Source organism: Ictidomys tridecemlineatus, chromosome 4 (assembly GCF_052094955.1).
Source record: "Ictidomys tridecemlineatus isolate mIctTri1 chromosome 4, mIctTri1.hap1, whole genome shotgun sequence".
Taxonomy (NCBI): Eukaryota; Metazoa; Chordata; class Mammalia; order Rodentia; family Sciuridae; genus Ictidomys; species Ictidomys tridecemlineatus.
In genome coordinates, this window is record NC_135480.1 from 80,667,082 (window position 1) to 80,688,654 (window position 21,573).

Here is a 21,573-nt window from a genome sequence, read left to right on the forward strand (position 1 = left end):
TTTGTATTTTATTTATAGATAGTGTCTCACTGAGTTGCTTAGCACCTCCATGTTGCTGAGGCTGGCTTTGAACTCTTGATCTGACTGACTCAGCTTCCTGAGCTGCCACTGCACCCAGCCAAATCCCAGTTTTTAAAACAAACAAAGGGTATAAACAGAAGAATATATCAAAGAAGATATAAAAATCTGAGAAGATGTTCAGTCCCAGTATTATTTAGGGCAATACAAATTCATACAATGATGTACAGAAAATTCAAAGAACTATATTTAGTATGCAAATAACTTACAGTGAAAGTGAAATAGCTGTAATTGTTAATGTGTTTATGAGTATTTACAGAAAAGATATGTAGGTAACACTAACTTCAACATATAAATATACTTACTTACTAAAACCAAAGTTGACTGATTGATCACTAATGATTTCAAACTGTACAGGACGATCACCCATACAATATTTTCTTAATAATTCAAGGCATGTATGTAATGTTTTTCTTGAGGGCTTATTTTCATGGAAAAGATCACCACCTAACAAAATAAAATCCACCTAATCAAAAGAAAATAGTGTTAAAATTAGTAGGTTTTATGAGTATGACTTTTTAAAAAATCTATAGATGAAAAAGGTAGAAAAAAACTTTAATAATTAAAGACAACATCATGTATGACAATTTAAAATCTTATGTTTCCTTTGTACTTTTTGCTCATTTGTTTGTTTTTGTGGTGTTGGGGATTGATCCCAGGTCCTGTGTATGCAGGGCAAGCACTCTACCAACTGAGCTATATTCCCAGCCCCTTATGTTTCCTTTATTTAAAGGTCCTTCCAATCTAGTGATTAATCTTACTCCAATTTAGGTTCAAAAGCTGCCTTTTAAAAAGACACATTTAAATTACTACACCAAGTCCCTGACTCAAGTTACCCAAGGTGATATATATTCTTTTAAATTAAAATCAAACATAGACTTTGCACTTTAACAGAACACACAGAATAGATATAAAATTCAACCCAAATTAGTTAGTGTTCCTACAGGCACTGGTAGCTAAGGAAATAGCAATTTACAAAATAGATGATGTCCTTTCCCTCATTAAATACTACGTGCAATACCCTGTACTGGGTCCTGAGGCTATAAGAATGAATATTATATGATCACTATCCTTAATACGTTCAAATTCTAATGGAGACAAACCATTATGCACTTAAAAATAAGTCAGACTCTGACATGCAGCAGAATGGATATGTAAATAAACATAGATGGCACTACAATGAATTGAGGGAAGATGTCCAACAAAAAATCCAGGGGGGATGTGTTAACATCATGGCATTTGAGTTATAAATGAAAGATAAATGAGATTTTTGAGGAAAAGCATTCTAGAAACATCAGTGATGAAATAAAATCACACAAAAAAATTCCAACACACTCACACTTTTAAGAGGTATATAATCTACCTAAAGAAACTTAAGTTCTTAATTATTCAAAAGACTGGAGTAGGGATCACTATGGCTACAGTGGTCAGGGAGAGTTTATTTAAAATTTGAGATTTACTCTAGGCCTTCAAGACTGAATATGATTTGAGTAAAGAAAGAAAATTATTATAACAGAAGAAACAAAACAAATACACAAAAAATACACTGAGTCAGGCATGGTGGTGCATGCCTGTAATCCCGATAACTCAGGACGCAAGGCAGGAAGATTGCAAGATCAAGGCCAGCCTTATCAACTTGGCAAGGCCCTAAGCAATTGAGCAAGGCCCTGAAAAACAGAAAGGGCTAGGGTTGTAGCTCAGTAGTTAAGCATCCCTGGGTTCAATCCCCTGTATCTGCCCCGGCCCCCAGTCCCCCTACAAAAAATACACTGAGGGAATGAGAAGTAGTAGGTTAATGTATGTCACTTCTGTAAAATGAAAGGAATTCTGGAGATTGATTACAAGGCAATGTGACTACACTCACTACTACTGAACTCTGTACACTTCAAAAGATAGTGAATTTTAAATTATGTGTATTCTATCACAATTAAAATATTTTTAATATTTAATATTTTTAATATTTAATATTAAAATATTTAATATTTAATATTAAAATATTTAATATTTAATATTTTTTAATAGTTTGTGGCTCCAGGAAACCCCGAGAAGGGTTTTAACTCACTATTGTGGTATTCCTGCCCAAACTTGCAGAACCTGAAATCTAATTATGAGGAAATACCAGGTATACCCAATTGCAGGCACATTGTACAAAATAACCAGTCTGTACTCTTTATTTAAAAATATCAGGTCATGAAAGACCTCAATTCAAATTAAGGAAAAGAGTAATTAAAATATGCATCTAGAAGTTCCAGCATGGGGCCACTGAGGATGGGGAGGTGGAAAAATTAAGGGATGTAGGAATGGGAATTAGGAAACAAGATGGAAGGAATGGACAAGAGAAGAAGCTTGTGCACAGGGAAAGAAATGCTTTAGGGCCTAAGAGTTAAAAAGAAAAGAGCATTTCCAGGAGACTCTAGCAGGAAACAGACTTCCTTTGGTTACAAGTTTCTCTGCCCTCAGGGAAAGAAGAATCCATCTTAAAAGGAGTTGATACTAGCTATTTCCTAGCTCAATTAACAAAGTTCTAAGAGCTCCTATAGCTTTTTAGATCTTTTATAAATATTTAAATACAGAATGAACAAGCAGGAAAGATTTTTCACTCTCATGGAATTTACCCTCCAGTAGAGAATACAGATAATAAACAATTCACTGAATTATTTCAGGTGAGACTATGAAAAAAATAAAACAGAATAAGATCACAGAGTGCTCAGGGTTTTGGGGGGTTTTTTGTACTGGGGATTTTAACCCATGGACACTTAACCATTGGGCCATATCCCCAGCCCTTTTTTATATTTTTTTATTTAGAGACAGGGTCTCACTGAGCTGCTTAGGGCCTTAGTAGGTCCTCGATAAGTTGCTGAGGCTGGCTTTGAACTTACTATTCTCCTGCCTTAGCCTCCAGAGCCAATGGGAACACAGGTGTGCATCATTACACATGACGCATACGGTATTCTTACTTCCCTATTTCTAATACCAGTACCACCATTCACCCAGACTCAATACACTTTAATTATTGTCTTTCCTTTTCCCTCATCCTCACCATCAACAACTATCCAAACATTATAAATTTTATCATGTATTATCTTTTGCATTAACTTCCTCTTTTCTACTCCTAATGCTACTGTTTTTAAAAAGATCTTTTTAAAGATCTTTGACCTTGTATCTTTTTAAAGATCTAAAACTGGTCTGATTCAAGCCATACTACCCTGCTGCCAGAGACTTTCTATAGAAATGGGAACAAACTCCTTATTCACTCTGGCATACAAAGCTCTCCTTAAAGGAGTTCAAACCCTCATTTCTAGTCTTTAGGCACACCTTCTGATACATGGCCTATAGGTGAGCCAAACCAACCTGCTAGTCATCTAACATACTTGAAACTTTTTCATGCCTGTGCCTTCATTCCTGCTACACCTTGAACATACATTCTCTGTGCTCTTCAAGTACCAAAATCCAGCCCTCCTTCAAAGCTCAATTTAATGTCACCTCTTTCATTAAACTCATCTTGCTATCCTCATCTAAATGTCATCTCTTCCACCTCTAAAACTCCCAGGAAATACTATATGATTTTCTTAAAACTCTTACTGAAAGGAAAGTGACCACAACACTTGGAGCAACCAAAAGATCTTTATTGCAGCAGTGCAACAGAGGAGAAAAGAGAGAAAAAGAAAGAGAGAGAGAGAGAGAGGAAGCACACGCAGGAGAGAGACAGAGAAAGCAAGAGAGATAGCAAGAGAGATAGCAAGAGAGAGAGAGAGAGCAAGAGAGAGCGAGCAAGAGAGAGGGGGGCCTGGTAGGAGGGAGTTTTTATAGCCCAAATCTAATGGGGCCTCTGGGTCTGCAAGCTGCCTTGTTGGCCCAAGGGGGGGTTAAGTGTTCAGCCTTGAGCAGGGTTGAATGTTCAGACTTGAGGCAAACAGGTGATAAAGGACCAGATAGAGGGGGGTTTCAGTGTGTGGGCTATCTTGCAGCCAACATCTGTTCAGCCTGCCCTGCAGACAACACAGTTCAGCCTGCTCTGCACCCAACACTTACCACATGTGACCTTGTATCTGAGTATTTTGTATATCATATCTCACATTTGGATTTGCCATGTTCTTTGAAAGCATAAACTATAATATAAATCTTTTCATTTCAAATAGAAACTACCACAAGACCATGCATTCATCAAATGCCTCATAATATATTTGTAAATTTTAAGACTATTTACCAGAGTAGATCCTACTGTTATTAAGGACACAAACAGAATCTGCTTTGAGTTTTTAGTATATTGATATGTAAGGAGGCCACATCAGCACAAGAGCCTCTAAAAATAAATCTAACCTAAGAGACAAGAAACTATTGACCAAAGAAATATAGTAGAATCACACAAATATATACATCAAACTCACTTCATTTTCCTGGGCAAGTCTTAAAATTTCATCAAATGTGACAAATGTATCATTTCCTCTGACTGCATCTTTCTCCATAAATCCAAGGTGAATATCAGTTGCAACTAAGATTTTAAATGTATTTTCATCATCACTGTATTAAAAAATAAATATCATTTCAATATAATGCATTAAAAGGATATTCAAGTAAGTTAAGACGTAAGCATAAAATAAATAACAGCAATTAGGAGTAAAGTCATTTTTCTACTGTTAAACTTGTTCTGAAAATCTGAAGTACTCAACGTCACATAATTTTTCTAACCACTAATTCAATACATAACAAATTTGTACATAAGTTTTAAAAGGTTCTGTAACTGCTTCAAAAATTTATAATCCTGTTATAATAAACCTAAAGGCCTGCTTGTTTTCCTATTCTGTCCCAGCACAAAAACCCAAAGAGCTTTGATCTTGATTACTAGATTTGGTTATTTGATTTTACAATCTAGGAAAATCAAGTTTAAAAAGTCTTCCTCTAAGTTTGTAGGTAGATTTTATACTATTGTGCTAGTAATTTACATTCAGGCTCCTGGAAACACCTGCTTGACTGTACTTTCAATAAAAAGTTAACTTTTCATTAATAAATTTTACCAAGTGAAAAAAGAAATTTCAATTCAAATAAAATCTGGCAGAGGTAATTTCATGTGAAGCAGCACTGGAATAGCAATTAATATTCTCTTAAACAATGTAAATTTTAATTTTCCAAATACTTTTATATCTATGATCTCATCATAACTCCTAGTCAATAACGAGGTAGGCATTATTATACCTGAAAAATGAAAAGTCTAGATACTGAAAAATTGATTTATCACTCAACTAATTTCAGAAACAGAACTAAAAGCCACATGAAAACTCAGGTTATTTTTACTAAACTATAATCTTTAAAATCTTTTTTTTTTGAGAGAGAGAGAAGAGAGAATTTTTTTAATATTTATTTTTTCAGTTTTTGGTGGACACAACATCTTTATTTTTATTTTTATGTGGTGCTGAGGATCGAACCCAGCACCCCGTGCATGCCAGGCGAGCTCGTTACCGCTTGAGCCACATCCCCAGCCCCAAAATCTTTTTATTATTATTTTTTAAATTGTAGATAGACATAATGCTTTTATTTTATTTTTTTGTGGTGCTGAGGATCAAACCCAGTGCCTAACACATGTTAGGCAAGCACTCTACCACTGAGCTCAACCCAGCCCCTTTAAATCTTTTTATACAAAATTATTATTATTTAAAAAAAAATTTTTTTTTTTTTAGTTTTCGGCGGACACAACATCTTTGTATGTGGTGCTAAGGATGGAACCCAGGCCGAACACATGCCAGGCCAGCACGCTACCGCTTGAGCCACATCCCCAGCCCTTTTTATACAAAATTAAAATATTAATATATGAAAAGCATTTCCAGAAATATTTCTCTTCAGTAACTTCAAAAATGATATGCACAAAGTTCTGATTACTGTATACAAGCTTTTCAGATCACATTACTACATCCTTCCACAGCAATGTATAAAGTATTTTCACATGATTTCTCTCATTTAAATCTCAAAACTAATCTGAGAAAGGCATGATTATTCCAATTATACAAATTAAGAAATTGAGGCTAGGCTTAGAGAACTGCTGAATTTCCAAGGTCATATGTCTAATTTTCACCAATGTCTTAAAACTACAATGAAAGACTCAAAGTCTAAGGCTTTTTCCACCTAACATTTTTAGGACTTTTATTTATTTAGACTTTATCCAAATTCATTTTCAATATATTTGATACTACATTAATTTACTCTAAAAATCTGCTTAAACAGAACTTCATGAATAAAACTTTATCATGAAAATTCAAGGCTATCTATAGCTTCAATATTTTAATAAAGTCTAAGAATATAACCTTACTACAGCAACATAACAAAGTACTCCAAGACTCCAATCTATAGCTTCACAGTTTTAATAAACATATAGAATGGATTTTTAAACATTGAAAATATTCTTTTTGATGATTAACACTTCTGTTCACAGGCAATTTCTTTATTTACTGGTAATTTTTTTTTGGTTGGGGATACTGGGGATTGAACTCAGGAGGACTGGACCACTGAGCCACATCCCCAAGCCTATTTTGTTTCTTATTTAGAGACAAGGTCTCACTTAGTAGCTTAGCACCTTGCTTTTGCTGAGGCTAGCTTTGAACTCGTGATCTTCCTGCCTCAACCTCCTAAGCCTCTAGTATTACCAGCTAATTTATTTTTTTTAAGGTGGTCATAGTTAATAATCATTGTAAACCCAAAGTAACCAAAGGATTCTATAAGGCAAGATGGGCTTACAGTGCATCAGCAGTACTCATTTTTTTTTTATGGTCAGTAGGGCTCCACAAGGGCAAGATTTCTCTCCAATAACTCCTAGGTCCTGTGTTCAAATGTGTCAATCGTTTCCAAATTCTAAAAACAAATATCAAAAACATATTTGTTAAAAGGTTGCACATATTTAACCATTTTCAATTAGGCTGCATAGGTACAGACTTCTTAAATAATCAGACTGGCAATTCTGAAAGTCTCATTTTCATCTAAGCGCCTACTATTATTTTTTAATGAGTTTATAATAGACAATAACTCATCTTCAGTGCCACTTTAATATCACTGCTATGGTTAACATAACAGTGTTTCTTTTCCCTTGCTCTTATGCAAAATTAATGCATATTAATAAAAGTACGGTAAGGGTCACGTAAGATTCTAATACAGCACACAATTCTGGGTGTTAAATTGTACGCATAGGATTTTCTGGAGTATAGCGGCAATCCCATATTTCCTGGCCCAAAACAACCTTTTTAAAAGATCGGGATTGTTTTCATAAGAGAGGGACTCCATGTTTAAAGCTAGAAAAAAATAAATCAAACACGTGGAGAAACACCTTTGAGAGCCTGCAGGACAACTTTTAAGTAGTCAGACTTGGGAAGGAAAAGCTGTCACCGGCTTACACGTCCGGAGTTCCAGGTTGCATTGGGATTCCAAGAGTCGCCAAGCTCTAGCCGCGGTGGGACTCGAAGTCAGAGCCATGAGCTCTCTACACCCCTCCTCAGCCGACTCCGCGGCCCACGCTCGCCAGAGCGTCCCATTCAGTCTGGGCTTCCGCCTCAGAACCTAGAAAGCTAGGAGATGGATACGATGCCTAAATTACCCCACACTTGGACTCTTCAAAGCCCCACCTTCTAGACCAAGACTGTCTTCTATCCAGGAAGAAGGGGAGGGATTCGTGAGTAGAAAAGCAAGCAGTCTGCCTCGGAAACACCAAGGGTCATAAACCTGAATTAGGCGCGAGAGAACAGCATCTGTGTTTCTCGCGATGTCTCGTTAATGACGTAGACTTCTCAAGTCCTCTTCGAGTTTCATTGGCTGCGGAATGTCGAGAGGGGGTAAGGAAAGTAGCGGTAAGGCCCCGCCCCCGTACGGGAGCCAATCCTGAGCAGCCCAGGGGACAAACCCGGAAGCAAGATTCGCAGCGGCGACTTTCCTCTGTAAGGTGGGTAATTCCTCCAGGTCCCGGACCAGGTTTCCAGGTTGAGTAGCAGTTAAGAACTACTGGGTCCAAAGGGGTGGTCACCTTAGGCCCTTACCGAGCCCTGGAGGTCAGGCCATTTGGCGGGTCCTAGGTAAGATCATGGTGGCTTCTTCGATTTGGGCTGTTTGGAAGGCCGCGGGCCTGCGAGTGACTAGCCGGTGGCAGAGTCGGGTCTGGCGGCCGTCTTTCCTCCGCCCCGCCCGCCTCACTACACCCTCTAGTTCTCAGACTTTATTCCCTGCTCCCCCTTGTCGCCCGTGAATCCCCGGCTTCAGCACATCTGTACTGCGTTTTGCTGAGAACAAAATATAGTGCAGTAAAAGTAATGTGGAACTTTTTAATTTGAAGATCGGGCTTTCAGCTCCACAGAAGGGTCCTTGATCTGAATTTAACAGGTTGTTTTAATCTGTCACTGAATTTGTCACCCTATTACTTCCTAATCGGATATCATCGAGTAAGAATCTTGATCATTTTATTTTTAAACCCTGAACGAAGAAGATGCATCTGGGTTTGACTTTTTAAATTAAATATATTTTATCTGGAACTTTAAAAGTTCAGAATTTATATGAAGGGCTATGGAAAAAGAAAGACTTCTTGTGGGAAGTCAGTGAGATTTGTGCTAAAATATTATTATATCTGATGTAAATACAAGCGATCCATACTTTATGTAGGTATCTGTTACCTATTTAATGAATTTGATCACTTTTGTGTTGCGAGGTTCAGAAAATAGCTTGAGAATAAAGAAAAAAGTGGAAACTCCAAGGGAACTAATATAACACAAAGCAAGTCCGATGAGGTCTCTCAATAGACTCCAAAAAGTTGGATGGACCTTAGAAATTCTTTGTACAATCCTTACATTTTACAATGAAGTTACAGACCTAGAGAAGTTACTGGTCATAAGTGATAGATTTAAGCTTGAGTTTCATGATCCTGCTTCTAGTAAGCAATATTTAATATCACAGTAGATTTGTATATTCTTAAATTTGTGGAATTTAGTAGAACAAAATTAGTATCTTAGGTGTATGACTAATTCTGGATCTTCTCAGAATCTATTCCAGGCAGAATCAAATGACAGGGCTTTAATTAAATTTAATACTATTGCTGTTTCTCAATACTTGCTGTATACAAGTGGAACTTAAATGTTAGTTAAACAAAGTCCCTAGCCTTAAGTTCATGATCTTTAAGCATCAGAAACAAAGTTCATGGTAAAACAAGACAAAATATAGCACCAAAAAGAACAAAGGAGAAAGATCTAATTGGGAGGTTCAAGAACGAATGAAAGGGAGAACATTCTGAGAACAGTCTTGAAAGATTGGTTAAGATTTCAAAAAGTGCAGTTTGGAGACTGATAAATTATATTTTTAAAATAACATTTTCATTTTCTTTAATTGATTAAGGCTTATGTGCTCTGTAACTCTTTAAGCTGATATTAATTTGTAAATTAATATTGCAGCTAAGTAGAATAAACATCTGCCGGAAGCTTTCTTCCATCTCCAGGAATGGGTGAATTATGACCCTCCTATATACTCAAGGTATCTAGATAGGGCTCATATTATCTTTGCAGTCACCTGCACCAGACAGGAATCTTCTTGAGGAAAAGACATGGATCTTGTTCATTATTGAATCCCAGTTCCTAAAAAATCATATTTTTTGAGTGAATGAGTAAATGACAACCAAAATTCAGTTCAGAAACAAGGAGCCAACTAAGAACTATAGTTTTCTGTCAGCAAATAGGTCTACTTTTTGAAGCAATTAGTTTTCCTAGGCCTGAAATTATTAAAGTAGAAATAGGATAATTATTACAAATATAGTGATAAAATTATCTGTACCAGTGAGAGATTTGGGAAAGATATCATTTGGGGCCTATTTTGTCTTAAGAATTTTTTCAAATTGTCTCTTAAAAACTAGAAATTTTTGTTTATGCTTTGTATTATCTATGCATCTGGTTTATAAAAATTGTCATTATATCTGTATTTATTGTATTAGTTATACTTCAAAAAATTTAAGCATTCATCACCCTCCACTGAATACCATCATACTTAAACTAATAGGTTCAAAATAACAGGCATAGCCATTCATTTACTAGAAGGAAAAGAAGAATGGCTAGATCGTTAAAGATCATAGATAACTGAAATCTGTTAGCTCCAGTATTTAATATGATTAATGAGCATCTTGAGAAAACAACCAGTTTAGATAATGTTTATTTGTGCATGCTTGCAAAACTGGTTTCTGTGCTATTGATAAAGCTTCAGTTAGTGTTTTGCTAATAATTTTTGTGTTTGTGTTTTCAGATCTTGATGAAAACAATAAAGCAGGCATAATTCATCCCTAGAAAGATTATATCCTAGCATTTGAAATGCTTTTTACTTAGAATAGTATTTAAAAATGGAAAAAACAAAAATAAATGATGAAGGAAAACCAGACCCAGAGAATTCTTTGGACTTTTCTGAACATTTTAATCAACTTGAATTGTTGGAAACACATGGACATCTTATTCCCACTGGTACCCAAAGTCTCTGGGTAGGCAATTCTGATGAAGATGAAGAGCAAGATGAAAAAAATGAAGAGTGGTATCAATTACAAGAAAAAAAAATGGAGAAAGATCCAAGCAAATTGCTGCTTTGGGCTGCTGAAAAAAATCGGGTAAAAAAAAAAAAAAGGAAAAAAGGGGAACCATAACATAGTAAGAAAAACTTTGGGTTTAGAACCTAAAGACCTGCCCCACCCCTCTATTTGATCTTTGAGCAAATTCCATTTCTGAACCTCTAGTTTCTTATATGTAAAAATGGCCACCATAATATCTGTCTCTGTTGTACAGGATGGTGAGAATCAAATTAAGCAATGTACGCAAAAGCACATATTAAATTATAAACTGTCATGTTAGGTATTATTTGGGGGTTTAAGAATAATTAACAATAAGGATAGCAAGCAATTATCTATATTTTTAAAGCATTTATAAGTTATTAGAATTATCCTATGGGTAAACATTGTTTAAAATAGGTAAAATGGAAATTAACATTTATTAAATACCAACTGTACCAGTTAGCTTACTACATTGTTTTATTTAATCCTCACGTATCCATACAATAAGTGTTAATATTAATTTTCCCAGGATTATCCTAGTAGAATTAACACGAAAAAACTATTCTTTCTACTTGGCCACTTCCACTTCACTTTATTATGTTCTCCCATGTCTGTTGGTAAACTAATACCTATAAGAATTTAGCATTGTTTAATAGCTTTTTAGCTCTAGAACACCCAGCAGCCCTCTAGAGGTTCATAAATTAAACTGAAAATCACTGCCTGGTGGCAAGTTTCTGAGGTCATATTCAGAAGGAATTGAGCCTTTAAGTCCTTGGATTTCCTTTCACCATTTTATTCTTAAAGGAAATTTCATTTTTATAAGTTTTATATACTATTTATTCGAATGATGCTATTATAAGAAAATTAATGTTATATTTCCTTTGCAGATGAAATATAGAATAGTAAACATAATTATAGCCTGTATTATTCATTTAGGGCTAAAGCTTTTGTGCAGTAAGTCTTAATTAGACCAGGACTAAATGTGTGGTTTGATATTCAGAGAATCAGATTCTTAGAAGCAACTGAGTATAGTTAACACTAAATTGTTCATTAGTAAACCAGTTGCCCTATTGCCCCAAAAAAGAAATCTTAAATTATTTTCATTTTAAAATTCATCTCTTAACAGTTTTTTATTTAACTTAATTAAATGTAAAACTGCTGAACAATTTCATTTTCTTTATTTATTGTTTTGCTTCGAGTTGGGTTTTTTGAAGAGCTCTTTTTTTTTTTTTTTCCTTTTCAGCTTACTACAGTGCAGAGACTACTTTCTGAGAAAGCCACTCATGTAAACACTAGAGATGAGGATGAGTATACCCCTCTTCATCGAGCAGCCTACAGTGGACATTTAGATATTGTCCGTGAACTGGTTGCGCAAGGGGCAGATGTGCATGCAGTAACTGTGGATGGCTGGACACCTCTGCATAGTGCTTGTAAGTGGAACAATACCAGAGTGGCTTCTTTCTTACTTCAGCATGATGCAGATGTCAATGCTCAAACAAAAGGCCTTCTGACTCCCTTGCATCTTGCTGCTGGAAACAGAGACAGCAAAGAGACCCTAGAACTCCTCCTAATGAACCGTTATATCAAACCAGATTTGAAGAACAACTTGGAAGAAACTGCATTTGATATTGCCAGGAGGACAAGTATCTATCACTACCTCTTTGAAATTGTGGAAGGCTGTACAAATTCTTCACCTCAGTCTTAATAGTTCTAGTAATTTTCTTAAGTTTGTAAGTACCAGTGCCTCCTTTGTGTGTGACATAAAATATTCCCATTATACAAAGTTGACATCAAAAGTCTTACTACAAAAATTCAGTGCTACTCAGTATAATGTTCTTCCTAGTGAATCGTCTGATCTTGATGTCAAAAATGTATTTGAGAGTTGTTTAGATATATCTTTAATGATTTCTGTGGAGTTGTGATTTTTAAGAGGAATAATTTTAACTTACCTTTACTTAAAAACTTGACACGGGTAGAACAGAAACTAAAGATATTTTTGGTGCTGATCCAAGAGAAATGTATTTTTAAATACCCCATTATCCTGGATCTTTGTTGAGTATTTAATATATTAACATGTATTTTTATAAAGTTAGGTGACTCCAAATTTAATTTAAAAGTCTTAAATATATTGGAACAGCTCAGCTGTCTACATTATCAAATTCAGTTGCTTTCACTGTAAACCAGAAAAAGTAACATACTAGTGACTTTAAAAAATACAATTAAAAAAAGCCTAGATTTTTTCTTTATATAACAGAAAATTTTGAAAAGTAGTTAGCTGGGCATTTAGTCCATGAATTTTACATACTGCCTCCCCTGCCACAGTTCACACAACCCTGTGCACAGTCCTACCTCACCCTGGTTAACCTACATAATCCTTATTATGGTGAGTCAGTATGACCTTTTAGAGATGCACACAACTATCCCTTAGTCCAGGAGATCATATTATATCTGCTACCCAACTGGTTTTACTTGCCTAATCCTGCTGGGTCAGCCTCTGCTCATAAAATCTCTTTTGAGTTCACCAAAAATATCAATTTTCCAAGGTCCTCAGTTTATTCAAACCATTACAAGAGCAAAGTGACAAGGGTAAGGAATTCTAAGAGTAAGGGGATTATGATTATATTGGGACTAGAACCACCAAGTGGCTCAGGTTTAAAAAAAAAAAACACATAGTGTGGATAGTGATAAACAAATATTCAAGAAAAATAAAGTGCAAGTTTGACAAGAGAAAAGGCGTGAGTTCTTTTTTAACATGTGTATTTTGTTTGACTTATAGCATATTTATTCAAACAGCTTATGCAACTCTCTCCATGTGTTCAGCAGTTTCCCATTGAATACCTAGCTCCTTTGACTATTCGCAAAGGATCTTCTCTTAACCTCTAAACACTGGAACTAACATTGTAGGGAAAGGAAACAACCAGTTATGCTTTTCTTCAGTATATTTTTTAAATGCCTACCAAATTTTGTCTCTTGAGCCAGCCCACATGACTCAACCACCCTAGACTATGCAATAATATTTATTAATCAAATACATGTGGCAGGATTTTGTTTAGAACAGAATTGGATCATCTCAGAAAGTTAAAGATAATAAATTAACAGAGTCATTATAACAGATTCTCTAGAGTTATAAAACTTCAATTATTTTGTGATCTCTGGCCTTGGTTTTAGAGTATCAATACCTAATATAAATATTTGTGCAGAAAACAAGAGATTGCTTTCTTTCTGTTTTTTTCTGGTCCAAGTGACACCAAATGATAAGTACAGCTGACAGACAGTGATGGTAGAGTAGGACCCCATCTATACCAGTAGACTGCTGAGCGAGGCTGCCTGATTATCTGAAATTCACAGAGCCTGCAGCTCCATTCTTAATTGGGAGTGGGTTATATCATGATTTTATGTCAATTTTCCCTTTATGGAACCAAAGAAGACTATCTAATAAGGAACTGAGTTGTGACCACTCTTAAGGATTTTTTAGTCCTCAACATTCACCAATGCTAAAAAGCAAACTTTGAACAAATAAAGCCTCTCTCCTAGAGGGCAGAATTATTATTGTTTGCATCCTTTGTACTTCACATTTACTACTATCCACAGGAAATATTTACTAATTGTGCTTTTGACTACCACATAGCTGTACTGTTTTTCACAGTTTAAGCAGGCCAAAAGTTGAGTGGCAAACAAAATTTTCTCTAATTCTGAAGTTTATCCAAAGACTTTTTTTTAAATCTGTTTTCTATAACTGAGGTCTTAAATTTGATTAACTTGTCTGCTTGAGGAAGAGACAACTTGTTATTGTTCAAGGTATATATAGGCCCATGGTGAAACTATTTGGCTTTGCCTATATAAATCTCAAGTACACTACAGGAGCCTTGTGGCCCACAGCCTCCCACAGTAATGGGATTTACAATCTTTCTATAGGAATGTGAGGACATTCATTTATTCCTGTTTTTTGGCATCTTTGTAGCATCCATTACTCATTAGAAGCTCATGATCAAGAGAAACCCAAAAGCTTGAGTCTCATACCGAAATGAAATCTCTGGATCAGCTCTCTTATTTTTTTTTATTCTTTTTAGTTATACATGGCAGTAGAATGTATTTTGGCATATCATACATACATGGAATATAATTTCCCATTCTTGTGGTTGTACATGATGTGGAGTTACACTGGTCGTATATTCATATATGAACATAGGAAAGTTATGTCCAATTCATTCTACTGTCTTGCCTGTTCTCATCCCAGCCCCCTCTTTATTCCCCTTTGTCTGAATCCAATGAACTTCTGTCCCCTATCCCATTATTGTGTGTTAGGATCCACATAACAGAATATTCAGCCTTTGTTTTTTGGGGATTGGTTTTTTAGCATAATATTATCCAGTTCCATCCATCCACCAGCAAATGCCATAATTTCATTCTTCATTATGGCTGAGTAATATTCCATTGTATATAACACATTTTTAATCCATTCATCTATTGAAGGGTACCTAAGTTGGTTCCATAGCTTTAGCTTTCTATTTCTGATCAACATATATGCTATCTTCATCCTATCCAAAATGACTAGGAATTTATGAAATCTGCCCATGAAATATGATTACTAAATCATAAATTATGCCTTTATTAATATTAGCTTATCATGGGATCCTTCAAGTGTTCTGCAGGATTACCATTAAACCAGTGTAATAAAAAGTGCTTCCTCTAAATGGAACTTAAAGTCCATATTTAGTAAGTTCAGAAACAGAGAAGAATTGAATATAGCCTATTGGTGTTTTTTTAATTCCTGGAAATTTCCCTTGGAAACCCCCAAATTTTACTTCTAGAGAACTAAGGAGAAATTAAATAGTACTATCACAAGGAAACATAATATGAGCTGTATGTAATTTTAAGTTTTTCCTGGTAGCCACATTAAACTAAAGTGGATGAAATTGATTTTTAAAATATGTTTTAACCCAGTGCTTCCAAAATATTAATTTCAACATCAGATACATATTTAACAATTACTGAGATATGCTACTTTTTTTGTAGTTAAGTCTTCAAAGTACATAGTACATAGTATATATATAGTATAGTATATATATAGTACACATACTATAGTAGAGTATATATACTATATTCTATAGTATATCAGAATTCAGACTAGCCACATTTGATAGCAGCTGCTATACTGAACAGCACAGGTAGATGCATGACACATGCCCTGGAGATATAGCAGGTTGGTTAAGAGAAGAATTAAACTGAGATAGTCACATTTATGTGCAACTTTGGGCAAATAATTTCAGTTTTTTCATGTGTAAAAAGGGGATAATATCTGTTTTGTTACAGCATTGCAGGGGACAAATGAGATAAATGTGGATATAATACCTATTAGGTAATAGGTACTCAAAAAGTGGTATTGAGTTTTTTATTTCCCTAGTATTCCAAGCAGATATGCCCTTCTTCTTTTAAGTATTTGGATTCTTGAAGACCAATTAAGTAACTCTCTCTTTATATTCCTATAGTTGTCCCTAACAGTTTTCCAGTAAAATTTGCAGCACAGAGCTTCTTTCAAGAATCTAAGAAACTCCTAGAAAAAATGCCCACCCTATTTTAAGTGGTCTTGACCAAGGATCAAAGTTCTCCAAAAGAAGAAAAAATTAAAGGAATAAAGAAGATAAATGAAAAGAATTTTGGTAAATAATTGCAAGGACAGGAGGGAAAGGAAATTCCAAGAGAGTATATTTCCAGAATGAATACAAACCTTGAATAGTTTATTGCTCATTCTATATGCATCTTCCCAATGCCTATTAAATGAGTTGCTATTTAAATTCATACCCATTTCCCCCTCTTTTCAAGGTAGGTTCTTGTTAATACTAAGCAAAAGGAATAAAAACCACAAGAAATAATCAGTTTCTTTTAACTGATTTTACTTTCATTTTGTCCATTCAAAACTCAGGTGCATCTAATAATCCTCACTCTGGATTTAATGACATGGCATATCCTCCAATGGATCTCACTGTAGCAAGATTTGTGAGCCAGAAAATTAGCTTAATCAAAGAAATAGTGTATACAATTGAAAAGCAAGCTGATAATTTGTTTTATTTTTCCATTCATATTACAATATGTTCAGCATTTTACCTCTACTAGATGTATAGTAATTGAAAATTAGGAAACCTTTTGAGAATTAAATTGAGTTCAGAAAGAGCATTGTCTCCTGAGCAGTCCTTGATGTTCTATTTTCATATACATCTACCTTAGGCAATTTTTAGTCATCGAATAAAAAGTGAGAAAGTGAGCCTGCCATCACTCAAGAAAGAGAAAAAATCATCTGTCTATTAAGTTTTTCCAAACCTCAGTTTAATATCTCAAGAAGAAAATATATACTGATTGCAGAGGACAATCAATAAAGACACGGCTCTGCTATGAGGTCATAAGAAGACCTAAGATGAATCAAGTACTTCAGAGCATGTACCAGAAAAAAAGGAGTAGGATTCAGATTTACTTTCATGTGCTTTTGCATATTTCTTATTGAAACTGGAAGATATGTAAACCTTATGAGAAGAAACAAAAGCAAGAAAAATGTATAAGTGTCCTTTCATCCTTCTTTTTGATTTTAGTCTGCACCCTTGGATATGAGTCCATCTAGAAAAGTAACAGTGTGCAAGGTTGAGAAACCTTCATGTTGTTGACATTTGGAGCCACATAATGTCATTGTGGTGGGCATCCAGTGTACTGTAGGATGTTTAGAAGTACTCCTGGACTGTACCCACTAGATGCCAACAGCACCTTCCAGGCCCTCATTCCCAGTTATGGCAACCAAAAATGTCTCCAGACATTGCCCAATGTCCCCTTCTTTATAGCATAAAATATCTATAAGGCAGAAGATTTCATAATTTGAAAAACTACATGGTTGTTTTATTAACATGCAAGTAAATTTAATTAAAGCATATGTTTTCCTTTCATTTTGTTAGGCATTTCAAATATTCATCAATCTATCTTTTAAAATCATATAATCATTGATTCTACTTCTAGTTCTGTTTCATTTTGTTTTTGTTTGCTTAACTGTACCAGGAATTGAACCTAGGGATGCTTAGTCATAGCCCTTTTTTATTTTGAGACAGGGTTTCACTAAGTTGTTTAGGGCCTTACTAAATTGCTAAGGCTGTCCTTGAATTTGTGATCCTCCTCCTGCCTCAACCTTTTGAGTTGCTGGGATCACAGGCATGCACCATCATGCCCGACTAGGTTTTTAGTATTTTATTAATAGAATCATTGAACACATTCAAAAATTGGGCTAAAACATACAATTAGAAAAAAAAAAGAGCTCATTAATACTGAATGTTGTTTAGAAGAAAAGCTTAATCCCTATACTCAGTTTTAGCCTCTAGGAAATTTACCCCTTATCTCAGATGAGTTTACAATTTAAAAAAAATCTAATTTCTGTGTCTCAATTGAGATAATAGCAACATTCTGATTTTTAATAGGTTGCACCATTATAAATGTTAATTTTTATTGTTTTGCTGAATGAAGTTGACACAAGACTTTGCTTCTAGAAAAATAAGAAGAGAGAACCACTTCTGTCATGGAAGAAGGCCATGGTGAGAAAGCTAGGAGGTTCAAATGTAAATAAGGGGAGAAGCAGAGAAAATTTATTTTTTAGAAATTAATCTCTTAATGTTATTACAGACCTAGAGTCTTTGAGTTTGTTACTTAAATGTAAAAATCATGTGGTATAATTTATTTTGTCAAACACTTTTGTTTTATAAGGGAATTCTAAGTTGAGATATATAAAAATCATAATTACAAAAAATCTATATCTATGTTTCAACCTCCCCCAAACATCTTTAGCATGAATGAAATAGACTCTTATCTTCTTTATGAAAATTCTTACATATGTAAGACATGGTACACCAACCCACTGTGATAGCCTATAGGAGCTAATAGCTAAATGCTGACTATGAGCCGACTGTGCTGTAGGTGCTTCACATACACCATCTCATGTAAGCCTCACAATAGCCATATGCAGTAGATGTCATTGTAAAAATAAGGAAGTTGGGCTGGCAGAAATTAAGTAAATGGCCCATTGTCATGCAGTTAGTGTGTGATGAAGGTAAGTGCTCTTCACCACACACTTGTATATAATATTCACTGTATTTGTAAAGTTGATTGGAGATTAAATTATTCTGCCTGTTTAGTGTATTTTCTTCAAAGTGAGTTCCCACAAAGCTCAAGTTCCCACAACAGCTCTTCGCCTATAGTGTTCTTAAATATTAATAACTGTGTATAACAAGTCTGTCAATAATAACAGCCAAAAAATTTTAATTTCTTTAATATTATTTTATGTGATACATTTATGGTGGGAAAGTTGAATTTGTTTTTAAAGGTTTAGTCAATATTTTAAAATTTGATTATTTACATCTATATATTTAAATATGTATGCTCTATATCCACATATAAAATATATATTACATACATATATACATTTGTTAATTTGATTTTGCCTTCCACATAAAATTCCGTGCTCTTTTTTTATATGTAAATGTCTTTATTTTATTATGGGAAGAACATCTAACTTAAAATCTCCCCTTTTAAAATTTTAATTATACAATATATTATAGTTATCCATAGATGTAATACTGTACAGCAGATCTCTAGAACTTACTCATCTTGTCTAACATAACCTTTATACCCAATGAGCGTCTACTCCCGTTTCCCCCTTTTCCCAGCCCTTGACAACACATTCTACTCTGCTTCTCTGTGCTTACCTGTTTTAACTACTTCATGTAAGTGGAGGAAGGGGATTCACCTTAGTGGCAGGGTGCTTGTCTCAAATATGCAAGGGCCTGGGTTATATCCTTGGTATATTGAGTGGGAAGCATGAAGAAAAACAAAATAAAATCCATACAGGTGAAATCATGCAGTATGTAGAAAATTGCATTTTATGGCATAAAAACATAAATAAGCAAAAATACCATCAGTTGACAATTATTAGAGCAAAAGCAGTTTTCAAAAAGAAAAACCAAGTTAGGAGGCTTATACATCCTGATTTCAAGATTAGCTATGAAACATCAATATCAAGGCATCAGTATTAGAAGATAGACTACATATAGGTCAATAGAGAAGAATAGAGTCTAGAAATAAATCTGGATATAGATGGCCAATTGTTTTTTTTTTTTTTTACACAAGTACCAAGAATTGAATGGGAAATTCTCTCAAACAAATGGTACTGGAACAAATAAGAGTTCATTTGGGGTAAAAAAGGAACTTACTTATGGATAGAAGAAAAAACAGGTTGGTAACAGGGACACAGACTGGATTTCAAAATGGCAGGACAAATCATTTGGGGTTGGTTAAATTTTCTGTATCTGGATTGTGGTGGTGGTTATGCAAGTGTATGTAACTTAAAAGTCGTTGAGTTCAATAGTCCTTTAATAAAATAGTTTTTGTATATAAGTTATATTTCAATAAAGTTGATTTTAAAGTAGGTATTCAAAGATGACTAATTTTATTCCTCTGTCATTTTTCATAGTAAGCAGGGAAATATGATGGCCTCTTCCTCAAATTCTGGGGCTGTATCTCCACAAAGGTCTGTGAGTTATAAATAATGTGTGCAGGCACATACATACACATTTAATCAATTGACTGCAACTTTTAAATCCCATGAAACAAGTTTTTTGTAACCAGGAGCATTTTCTCCAGTAAATGATAGAATAGGAAATAAAACATGAGCTCAAAAACTTAGTCCATTTGGCAGTTTTCAAAGTTTAAAAAGATGGCTAGATACTACACGAGAAGGATTTGGTTGGCTCTTAAAATAATTTAGATCAGACTGTTAGAATCTTAAATAGGCCACCAAAGTGGTTATAGCATTTACTTCTCTGAAAAAAAAAGCAATAGCATTAAACATCCAAATGCTTATTCAATTACTCCAAAACTAAGCAGAAGAAAGTTGATTTCTTGAGACATATTTCATAGATACAGAATTGAACACAGAATAAAAAACTCAAGCCACCTAGGTTTTACTAAAATGCCATTAAATAATATTAAGTTATGTATTAACTTTGGTGACTTTTATTAACTTTTTATTTCTTTGATAAAGACAATATTTTTACATTATTTTATAAAGAAACTTTAGTCTTAGATTTTGCCTCCATCTAGTGGACATGTTGGTCTTTTTCATGTAATTGAAATGAAAAAAGGATAAATCAACTGCTCAATTTTTATTGCTCATTTTAGTTTTGTGGAATTAAAAAGTGGGGGGACCACAGTTCATAACTAAAACAGTACATTTTTAACACTTTTTTCAATAATTTATTTCAAAGAGATTTTGAAGTGGTATATAATTGAAGATACATATGATCATTGGAAATTAAAAAATCAAAAGAAGAAAATGAGCAGCCACGTAAATTAATATAGTTACTCTAATTTACAACTACATTATCTCCAAATCTTTTATATTGAGGAAAACAATAGTTGTATGATTATTATTTGATCAAATAAACCATATTGTTTTATGAGTAAAAAATTTCAAATTAATTTTTATAATGAGAATGTGCTCAATTATTTTAATTTTGTAGATGTATACCATACATACGATAAAATTCAAAAATCTTGAAGAATTATTCAAAGTTAACATACCCATGTGACTAACAGCTGAAGGTATGGGAAATAACTGGTATTCCAAAAGCCTATTTTGTCCTGCCCCTCAGTGTTCCTTCAAAGTTGACCACTGCTCTAGCTTTTACTACCATTATTTGAGTTCGACCTACATAAATGGAATGATTTACTATGTGTATTTGTGTGTTTGGTGTGTTTGTTTGTTTGTTTTTAATCAATGTTATGCCTATGAGAGTCATCCATAATTCCACATATAGGTTTGTCTTTTTCATTGCTTTACTCTGTTATATCAGCATATAATAATTTATAGATATGTTTTATTTTTTTATTCTCTTATGTGCCTTTAGAATGTTTGCAGTTTGGGGCTCTAT

At 34.3% G+C, this 21,573-nt stretch overlaps 2 protein-coding genes across 8 annotated transcripts in view; one reads left to right on the forward strand and one right to left on the reverse strand.

Annotated features, from left to right (window-relative positions):
* Mre11 (MRE11 double strand break repair nuclease) overlaps positions 1–7,831 on the reverse strand; it is a 65,490-nt gene extending 57,659 nt beyond the window's left edge. For 2 of the 6 annotated variants that reach the window (XM_021734467.3, XM_078046884.1), the window contains exons 1-4: positions 7,455–7,648; positions 6,805–6,918; positions 4,467–4,599; positions 384–544 (exon numbers count right to left, since the gene is read on the reverse strand). In XM_021734467.3, coding sequence (XP_021590142.2) covers positions 384–544; positions 4,467–4,599; positions 6,805–6,918; positions 7,455–7,477 — 431 coding nt within the window. In that variant the 5' untranslated portion in view covers positions 7,478–7,648. The other 4 variants (XM_005337186.5, XM_021734469.3, XM_021734468.3 and 1 more) reach the window with 4 other exon arrangements.
* Positions 7,832–7,880: 49 nt separating this feature from the next.
* Ankrd49 (ankyrin repeat domain 49) lies at positions 7,881–13,350 on the forward strand. 2 transcript variants are annotated; one of them, XM_005337185.5, is made up of 3 exons: positions 7,881–7,996; positions 10,327–10,678; positions 11,862–13,350. In XM_005337185.5, the coding sequence occupies exons 2-3, from the start codon at positions 10,421–10,423 to the stop codon at positions 12,321–12,323; spliced, it is 720 nt and encodes a 239-aa protein (XP_005337242.1). In that variant the 5' UTR covers positions 7,881–7,996; positions 10,327–10,420; the 3' UTR covers positions 12,324–13,350. The 2 variants fall into 2 exon arrangements, with proteins under 2 accessions (XP_005337242.1, XP_021590141.1); XM_021734466.3 differs by having other exon boundaries at positions 7,947–8,126.
* The last annotated feature ends 8,223 nt before the right edge of the window (positions 13,351–21,573 follow it).